Consider the following 11,195-nt stretch of genomic DNA (forward strand, 5'->3'; position numbering starts at 1 on the left):
TAAAATCCATTCTCCAAAATAAACAATTTTTAAAAGGCATGCATGGACGAAAGCATTGGACATTTGAAAACCTTAAATAACAGGGGTGAAGAATGTGCAAACACCGTTGACGCTTTGATAAAGAGTGCTTTCTTTCACGTCCGCATTTCTATTAAGTATGGCATGCCGGGTTAACATTTTAATGATTACTACAGATTGGAGAAATGAATAACAGTACAGTGCACAATAACGTACAATAACATACACTGTTATTTGTAGGAGATAAGAGAAACTACGTGATAATTTGATCTTTTTTTTTATTTAAGATGGCATGGTGTTTATTGTCCATAATATTTACATCCAATACATATTTTTGAAACAATTATTTTTTGCAACTGAAAACTGTAATGAAGATGAAACAAAATTATCCGACACTTTGGTATATCTTGGATATAAACTTAAAATAAATATCTGATATTCACATGGGATAGGGTTCATAATAACATAAATTATTGGACTTATTTGGGGTTGCCCAGATATTCCTACACATTATTATTCCGACACCCGGGCCATGCGCACTGTTCCGACACCCCAAATAGGCCGACAAAGGTTAATAACTGCAGTTATAAAAAATATACTTCATGAGTAGAGCTTCACGAGGGTGTGGATGTGGGTTTACAAAATAGAGAATAATGGGGGGAAATTTAAAGAATAGAGAAAAATGGACCAATAACAAAGAATAGAGAAAAATGAGGTGTTTAAATATAAAGATTGGAAAATAATTGGCAAAAAGTATAAAGAATACATATAGGAATTAACGACCCCCTCCTCCGCAATCCAGACAACCCTTCATAAAATAGTTGGCACTGTCACAGGAAGTTTTCAGCTTTCATTATTCCGATTTACAAGCATTTTTTTGCTGTTGTAAACTTGTCCTTACAGATTCCTCATAGCATTTGTTTAAATAAAAGTCATAAATGACTTCAAATAAAAAAATAAAATAAAAAAATATGTCTCATACACTTGCTTTTTTTTTTTATTAACCATGATTGTAGTTGCGTAAACTATCTTTTACAAAACATACAAAGTGAAACTATCTATCTTATAGCGACATATCTAGCAGCAGTATCAATTATTGAGAAATTGGTTGTAAAAGGATACCAAGCTTATAAAAGCAGTTTTATTGACCAATTTGTTGTAAAAGGATACCAAGCTTACAATAGCAGTTTTATTGACCAATTGGTTGTAAAAGGATACCAAGCTTACAACAGCAGTTTTATTGACCAATTGGTTGTAAAAGGATACCAAGCTTACAACAGCAGTTTTATTGACCAATTGGTTGTAAAAGGATACCAAGCTTACAACAGCAGTTTTATTGACCAATTGGTTGTAAAAGGATACCAAGCTTACAACAGCAGTTTTATTGACCAATTGGTTGTAAAAGGATACCAAGCTTATAAAAGCAGTTTTATTGACCAATTTGTTGTAAAAGGATACCAAGCTTACAACAGCAGTTTTATTGACCAATTTGTTGTAAAAGGATACCAAGCTTACAACAGCAGTTTTATTGACCAATTTGTTGTAAAAGGATACCAAGCTTACAACAGCAGTTTTATTGACCAATTTGTTGTTAAAGGATACCAGGCTTATGCCAGCAGTTTTATTGACCGATAGGCTGTAAAAGAATACCAGGCTTATAAAAAAGTACAACAAAGGAACTCGGAAATCCAAGATTGGAAATCTAAAATCTAACGTTTTTCACTAGCGGAACGAGTGAAAAACAACTATCATATGCTTGATTTGGTACAGAAAAGAAGGGCGAAAGTTACCATGCAGTGGCATATTTCCAAAAGAAAACTGTGGGTTAAACCTGGTTTCATATCCAGCTTAATTTTCCACATGTACGACAGGTCATTCTGTTATATTGACAAAATTGGGTGAGCAACCCAAATAGACATACATTGTACATGTAATAGGGTTAATAAGTTAACGTAACAATAATTTGGACACCGTCGATCGAGCGATAGTTGTAAGATCTTGTAATGGCAAACCAAGCCGTAGATTAAAAAATAGTTTTTGTTGTTTATGTACATGTACACTGTATTTAGAAAAATAAAATTACAAAACTAGTGACCTTCGAAGAAAATTCAAAACGGAAAATTCCCAATCAAATGGCAAAATGAAAAGTTCAAACATATCAAACGAAGGGCGTATTGCATTTCCGCTAATTTTTCATATTCCCAATACTACGTTTCCGCAAATTTCCTGACACCGAGGAAACGAGAACAACAAATTCGAATGGTGCCGAGTCTTTTCATGACCACCTGAACGAGCAGTTTTCGCTAGCCATCCTAACATTTTGTCTTTGTCGTTGTGTTATTGAAACTGCAAACAGCATCTTACATTAAGATGATAACTGTAAAAGCATCCGTTCGGAAATATGAAAAGGAGATCCTTCTTGAACAAAATACAAAACTTGTAAACGGTGAATGTACAAATATGGACTTTGTGTATACAGTACGACGTGTTGGCTACAAATATTCTGCCAGAACTGACTTATGAACTCATATCAACATGATCAAGTATATCTGATTAGTGCTGACTTTTGTACATATGTTTTCACACATTTTAATGATGAATTTCACATGCATGTTATGATGACCTTTAACTTAATAAACATTTATTTTGTATTATGAATTTGCTTTCGATCAAAAGGTATTCTTTAAATAACTTAAGATTCATGCTTGAAAAAATACCAAAGAGATATAAATGAATTATTATTTTAATTGGCAAAATAAAGGCCACGGCTCACAAATTAATCAAACATTAATTTATCCTCAATAAAGATGAAACATTAGCATGATCATGAGTCACAAATGATCAAAATTAACACATTAGCGTGGATCACTTATGATCAGTTATAACATTAGAATGGATCCCGATTGATCGATTAAAAACCTTTAGCATGGATCTCGATTGATCAATTATAACGTTAGCATGGATCAAGAATGATCAATTAGAACCATCTGTACAAAAAGAGCACTTTATCATTACTGTCCAATACTGACATTGACTTTAAAAATACTGGCCCTGGGAACAGAAGCTCAGTAACGGATATTAGAGTCCATTGTGAGAACATGGTGCAAGATTGTAGGCGTTGTGTCGTTTTCCCGCCAATTTTCTTCAGATAGTCCTTCAAGAAATTAGTTGAAAATTAATAGAATGAAAAGTTTATTAATCCAACGCTTCTGTGTCAAAATATTTCAACATTTGTCCATTAGTTAAGGTGTACAAAGTTCAATTATAGAATCATGATCAAAATTTGAACGGAATATAGCGAATAAAATCTCTTCTTGAGTCATCTTGGAATTTCTACACTTGGTGAGCCATGACGAATCATCATACAACATTGGGTGCAAGGAAATAAAATATGTCCATAAAACCTGAAAAATAAATCATTTATACATTTATCACCTATTTTCCTACGTTAATTATAGGAGAAACCCCATTCCTAACTCTTTATATATTTAATTTCCTTTGGGTCAGTGATCATGACGTCTTTCCGTACACATTCCTCGGTTTAAATTGCAATCGTTTTTTATAATAATACGACGTTTATCGACAAAACAATTTTATTTTTCTCAACATGTTGTTTTGATTCAGTTACTTCCAGAAGGGAGACAACTCGAAACGATAATATGGAAGACTCCATTTCGCCTGAAGGGGTGTTGTAGTTACTTTTACGATGTGGACTACATTTATTTTAATTTAAATGATGCATATGATTTAGAATTATGCAACAACAATAACCCTCAATAGTAGACATACATAGAAAGGATCCCATGAGTTATAAATTAATAAATTGAGTGGGAAATCCAGAGCAACTATTCAATCTAATACCCCTTGAAGTCAAGAAAACTATACGCATGCGCATAATTACCTAAACAAACCCTAGAGCAAGAACGTACATTAATTAAACGACCTAGATGGTTCTCTATTTCTTTATGGAAGTACATTATCAAATACCAGTTTCATAACAGTGACATATAAGAAAAACTCCACTTCAGTTCGTATATGACAGAAATAGATTTATTGGAATTCAGAGAACTCTTGCATTTTTATCACAACTGGGGAATTCCCTCTGACGTGTTTCTAAATTTATAAAAACACTAAATACAAATACTGCTTAATTCTGATTTTCCGTGTTGTTAAAAACACGCATATAAGTCAAGGGAAATATCAAACATGAAGATTATGAAAAGAACATTATAGGACAGTTGTTTAAGTTCAATCCATTTGTTTTTTGTTTTTACCTTTTAAACCAAGACAATCATAAGAATCTGAGATGTTCCAAAATGTTTAGAATAAAACGGTTGACGTGAGGGCATGACACCCTGAGCCAATCGCATAAGTCTACAGATTGCTTGAAAGCAATCGTATCCCAAAAACCTTCACTTGAGTCACTAAATCATGAAAATAGGGTCAGATGACACCTGTCAGCTAGACATGTACACCTTACAATCATTTTATACACAAAATATAGTACACCTATTGCATATAGTATAAGAAAAACAGACCAAAACACAAAAACTTAACTATAACCACTGAACCATGAAAATGAGGTCAAGGTCAGATGACACCTGCCAGTTGGACATGTACACCTTACAGTCCTTCCATTCACCGAATATACAAGACCTATTGCTTATAGTATTTGCGATATGGAATTGACCACCAAAACTTAACTTTGTTCACTGATCCATGAAATGAGGTCGAGGTCAAGTGGAAACTGTCTGACGGACATGAGGACCTTGCAAGGTAGGCACATACCAAATATAGTTATGTTATTACTTATAATAAGAGAGAAATTAACATTACCAAAAATGTTCACTTTTTTCAAGTAGTCACTGAACCATGAAAATGAGGTCAAGGACATTAGACATGGGACTGACGGAAACTGTGACATGAGGCATCCATATACAAAGTTTGAGGCATCCATATACAAAGTTTGAGGCATCCAGGTCTTCCACCTCCTAAAATATAAAAGCTTTTAAGAAGATAGCTAATGCCTCCGCTGGATCACTATCCCTATGTCAAGCTATTGCGAAAAAAAGTCACAGGCTCTACAAAAACCACACAAACAAATATCCACGAATATGCAAGTCTTCCTAATCCATGAAAATTAGTACCCAAAAAAACTAAATGAATCCACAGTAGTTGTATTATGATATTTCATTTCTAATCACGTCTGTCTTTAATTTGGCACTTACATAACAGTTGACAAAATGATTTTAATACGGAAATAAATTATCCAAATCATAGAAAGGCTATTTCTTTATCAATAAGTACCTCACAATTACAGCAAAAAAAGTACTCTTAAGCTAACCAGCATCTGCTTTTTCCAAAACCAAATGAACTGACATCATTGCATCACAGGAACAAAACTGCCAAATTTTCATAGTCTTCTTTTTTTCTAATGTGTTTAATACAGCAATAATGTTGAGAAAGATAAATGATGATGTCCATTTCTGTAAATAAAAAGTTTTTCCTTCTCATCAGTCCTTAAATGTGTGAATGAAATCTTAACGAATATCATAGAATATAATATGTCATATAAGAACATAATACAGACATTGTTTTCCTGGAATAACTTGTTTTCTTAGTGAATTATAGAAAGCATGTCATATGTGAACATAATACAACATTGTTTGCCTGGTATAAATTGTTTTCTTTGTGAATTATAGAAAGCATGTCATATGTGAACATAATACAAACATTGTTTGCCAAGTATAAATTGTTTTCTTTGTGAATCAATTATAGAGTGCGATTCATATGTGAACATAATACAGACATTATTTGCCCAGTATAAATTGTTTTCTTTGTGAATTATAGAAAGCATGTCATATGTGAACATAATACAGACATTTCTATGTGAATTATAGAAAGCATGTCATATGTGAACAAAATACAGACATTGTTTATCAAAAACATGCCTCGCTAGTTATTATGGACATCTGACTTGTGAAATACAGTATAAAAACACAATTTATCAAAAACAGGCCTCGGTAGTTGTTATGGACATTTGACCTGTAAAATACAGTATATAAACACAATTCATCAAAAACAGGCCTAGCTAGTTGTCATGGACATCTGAACTGTAAAATACAGTATAAAAACATCATTTATCAAAAACAAGCCTCGGTAGTTGTTATGGACATTTGACCTATAAAATACAGTATAAAAACACAATTCATCAAAAACATGCCTGGCTAGTTGTTCTAGCATGAATGGATTTTAAAACAACCTTGAGAGGTGAACACTGACAAGACTGTGTTTCTTTGTCATTCAAGTATTACCCTATAAGTAGGCAGCAACCATTTGATTTTCGGGGGGGGGGGGGGGGGGGGGGCTATGGATTTTTTGTAAACAAAAAGTTTGTTTCCAGTTTTGGGAGAAAAAAAAAATTGTTTTTGATTCTGAGAAAAAAAATTTGTTTATTTCACCCTCAGCTGCCACTATATATAACACTAAAATTGAAAAAATAATTGTTTTTCGCCATAGGCGAAAAAAAAATTTGTCTATAAAAAAAATCCATAGCCCCCCTCTCCTCCCCCTAGAAAATCAAATGGTTGCTGCCTTTAGCAGTCCATTCATGCTAGCTGGAAGTATATTGGACTTCAGTGTCTTGCTGGGGAATTATTATTGTCAAGTCAGTTCTGCCTAAATGTGCGTTTTTATGGATTTTTGACAAAACGGTGACCTAGATTTTACAGACTAGATTCCTATTGGCCATATTATACCTCGTTGTGTTCCTATAACCCTATGCATGCATATATATATGATAATAGTTTTTACCAACAGTCACTTCCAGTTTCGTAGTGGCCATCAAAATATGCCCATCCCCAACTGATTTTGGCTACTTTTCATGTTTTTCCGATTTTGAACTCTTAAATGGCTTTCAAAGTGCCATATTTTCATGAACAGACGTCTGAGAAGAGTTGATGGACCATGAACTGCTTGGTTGAAATCCTTGCTATCATGACAGTTCAGCTGGGGCAGTTAAAAAAAGTATGGAGGGTCATACGGGCCATCAAAGAATGGTTGTCACCATCACGTCTACAGGCGGGATTGGGGGTTAAAGGGTTAAACACATCAAACAAATGGATAACTGTCATATTCCTGACTTCATGGACTAGGTATAGGCATTTTCCTATGTAAAAAAATGGTGGATTGAACCTAGCTTTATAACCAGCCAAACCTCTCACTTGCATGACAGTCGCATATTCAATTACACTGACAACGATGCGCGAACAAAACAAACAGACATGATAGGTAGAAATATAAAAAATGAATCAGCCAAAATTGTTATACAATCCAAGTCACTATAAAAAAACTAAAACAAAAAACAAATAACAACATAACAGGCAGTTATTTCAACTTCAAATTAATTTTAATTATGGAATTTGCATTATTTCTTGTGCTTTAATTTAAAAATATATATCTTTCTATCTATACATGTAGTTATCCTATTACTTATAATAATTAAGTGAGTATTTCACTTCAAAAAGTTTTTGAAATTTTAAATTTTGATCAAAGTTTTAAAATATCAAAATTCCAAATGTTACAAAATGATTAAGGTATCAAAAATAAAGAGGGGCGGAAAGAGGGATTCCTGTAAAGTGCAAAATGGGATAAAAGTGGAACGAAACAAAACAAAATGAAATGAACAGTTACTGCATGTTACTTAAAAGTTAATGTAGAAAATAAAACCAGAGGCAAACAGTTGTAAGCCATGAAAAAATATTTCTCAAAAGTGGAGTATTTATTCTAAAACAAGAATAACAGGTTTGGTTTCTAATCACAAACTAATACATGTAAACAAAAGAAAAGTTTCAGTCAATAGACCATGACTGAGGGGGGGGGGGGGGAGGAAAAAATAATCTCAAATGACATTAGATGTGCCTATGCTTATACAACTGCATACAAAATATCATTTTCCATAAACTGACTTAATCATAAACTGATACATTATTGATCTGACGCTGCAGGAAACAACATACCTATATCTTGCTTTTTGACTCGATCAAGGTGAGACAAAAATAACTTGTTGAAAAAGTATTGTTTTTGTTTTTAGAACAAATATTCTAATTACTGCTCATTGAAATTTTAAATCCCTTTAATGATTGAAAGATTATTATCACATTTAACTATCTGGGTCATGTATTTTAAGTGTCATTTAAATGTTCACGTATTACCTGCAACAGGTATGGACATGTACTAATTAACTTCCTAGTAATGGAGGACATTTTCAAAACGGTGAAAGAAAAGAATTTTTCAACAGACAATACACACAGCTGTTGTTAATTTTGTCATAACAACACCAAGAGGTATTTTGTTGAAATCTTAACTATTCTATAAAATGTTTTGTTTGGTAAATTCAATGGAGAAGTGTTTCTTAAATTATAGATTACAAAAGACATGATTATGGCCTGTACTGCTTTTAGGTACCCATGCCTAATACCAAGAATAGACCCCTCATCTCAATGAAACTTAATTAAGCATCCTTAAATTTGTAATAATTTTGTCCTTGTTTGAACTTTCAACTTTTCGTATAATAAAGAAGTTATGTTCATTCATTTACCAAGTTTCATGTAGCTGGATCATCAACCAAAACTCTGATAAGTAGATTAAAAATGTTTAGTTCTCTCAAAGATTAAACAAAAATGCACACACTGAAATGTCACACTTATCAAGATTTAATGTCATAGTCATACCATTACACTGTATATAGTTAGTCTATTACTTATAAGTATCTAAGAAGCAAACTTATTTACTAAAATTGACCATTGAATTAAAAAAAAAGGATAAAGGTCATCTGAACACTTCCAAACAATTATGTACTTCATTCAATGTAATATTGTTCCATATATAATATAATAGATGACCTATTGCTCATAGTATCTAAGAAACTACATATCAAACCACACTTACTCAAGAGCATGTGATACCATATCGTTTTGATCCCACAGGGATTTAGTGCTAAAAACTTAGCAAACAGGCTGTTTCACTTACTAAATAAAAAAAAATCCTTCAATGGCAATTTACAGATAAAACAAAACAAAAGAAAAGTTTCAGTCAATAGACCATGACTGAGGGGGGGGAGGAAAAAATAATCTCAAATGACATTAGATGTGCCTATGCTTATACAACTGCATACAAAATATCATTTTCCATAAACTGACTTAATCATAAACTGATACATTATTGATCTGACGCTGCAGGAAACAACATACCTATATCTTGCTTTTTGACTCGATCAAGGTGAGACAAAAATAACTTGTTGAAAAAGTATTGTTTTTGTTTTTAGAACAAATATTCTAATTACTGCTCATTGAAATTTTAAATCCCTTTAATGATTGAAAGATTATTATCACATTTAACTATCTGGGTCATGTATTTTAAGTGTCATTTAAATGTTCACGTATTACCTGCAACAGGTATGGACATGTACTAATTAACTTCCTAGTAATGGTGGACATTTTCAAAACGGTGAAAGAAAAGAATTTTTCAACAGACAATACACACAGCTGTTGTTAATTTTGTCATAACAACACCAAGAGGTATTTTGTTGAAATCTTAACTATTCTATAAAATGTTTTGTTTGGTAAATTCAATGGAGAAGTGTTTCTTAAATTATAGATTACAAAAGACATGATTATGGCCTGTACTGCTTTTAGGTACCCATGCCTAATACCAAGAATAGACCCCTCATCTCAATGAAACTTAATTAAGCATCCTTAAATTTGTAATAATTTTGTCCTTGTTTGAACTTTCAACTTTTCGTATAATAAAGAAGTTATGTTCATTCATTTACCAAGTTTCATGTAGCTGGATCATCAACCAAAACTCTGATAAGTAGATTAAAAATGTTTAGTTCTCTCAAAGATTAAACAAAAATGCACACACTGAAATGTCACACTTATCAAGATTTAATGTCATAGTCATACCATTACACTGTATATAGTTAGTCTATTACTTATAAGTATCTAAGAAGCAAACTTATTTACTAAAATTGACCATTGAATTAAAAAAAAAGGATAAAGGTCATCTGAACACTTCCAAACAATTATGTACTTCATTCAATGTAATATTGTTCCATATATAATATAATAGATGACCTATTGCTCATAGTATCTAAGAAACTACATATCAAACCACACTTACTCAAGAGCATGTGATACCATATCGTTTTGATCCCACAGGGATTTAGTGCTAAAAACTTAGCAAACAGGCTGTTTCACTTACTAAATAAAAAAAAATCCTTCAATGGCAATTTACAGATAAAACAAAACAAAAGAAAAGTTTCAGTCAATAGACCATGACTGAGGGGGGGGGAGGAAAAAATAATCTCAAATGACATTAGATGTGCCTATGCTTATACAACTGCATACAAAATATCATTTTCCATAAACTGACTTAATCATAAACTGATACATTATTGATCTGACGCTGCAGGAAACAACATACCTATATCTTGCTTTTTGACTCGATCAAGGTGAGACAAAAATAACTTGTTGAAAAAGTATTGTTTTTGTTTTTAGAACAAATATTCTAATTACTGCTCATTGAAATTTTAAATCCCTTTAATGATTGAAAGATTATTATCACATTTAACTATCTGGGTCATGTATTTTAAGTGTCATTTAAATGTTCACGTATTACCTGCAACAGGTATGGACATGTACTAATTAACTTCCTAGTAATGGTGGACATTTTCAAAACGGTGAAAGAAAAGAATTTTTCAACAGACAATACACACAGCTGTTGTTAATTTTGTCATAACAACACCAAGAGGTATTTTGTTGAAATCTTAACTATTCTATAAAATGTTTTGTTTGGTAAATTCAATGGAGAAGTGTTTCTTAAATTATAGATTACAAAAGACATGATTATGGCCTGTACTGCTTTTAGGTACCCATGCCTAATACCAAGAATAGACCCCTCATCTCAATGAAACTTAATTAAGCATCCTTAAATTTGTAATAATTTTGTCCTTGTTTGAACTTTCAACTTTTCGTATAATAAAGAAGTTATGTTCATTCATTTACCAAGTTTCATGTAGCTGGATCATCAACCAAAACTCTGATAAGTAGATTAAAAATGTTTAGTTCTCTCAAAGATTAAACAAAAATGCACACACTGAAATGTCACACTTATCA

The 11,195-nt window shown here is 32.3% G+C and overlaps 1 protein-coding gene across 1 annotated transcript in view; it reads right to left on the reverse strand.

The window, feature by feature from the left end:
* Positions 1-2,743: 2,743 nt before the first annotated feature.
* LOC143053874 (glutaminase kidney isoform, mitochondrial-like) overlaps positions 2,744-11,195 on the reverse strand; it is a 40,191-nt gene continuing 31,739 nt past the window's right edge. Inside the window, exons 5-6 of the mRNA XM_076226664.1 lie at positions 5,326-5,504; positions 2,744-3,422 (exon numbers count right to left, since the gene is read on the reverse strand). Of these exons, the coding sequence (XP_076082779.1) occupies positions 5,459-5,504 (46 nt within the window). The 3' untranslated portion in view covers positions 2,744-3,422; positions 5,326-5,458. The remainder of the gene's footprint in view (positions 3,423-5,325; positions 5,505-11,195) is intronic.

Source organism: Mytilus galloprovincialis, chromosome 12 (genome assembly GCF_965363235.1).
Source record: "Mytilus galloprovincialis chromosome 12, xbMytGall1.hap1.1, whole genome shotgun sequence".
Classification (NCBI taxonomy): Eukaryota; Metazoa; Mollusca; class Bivalvia; order Mytilida; family Mytilidae; genus Mytilus; species Mytilus galloprovincialis.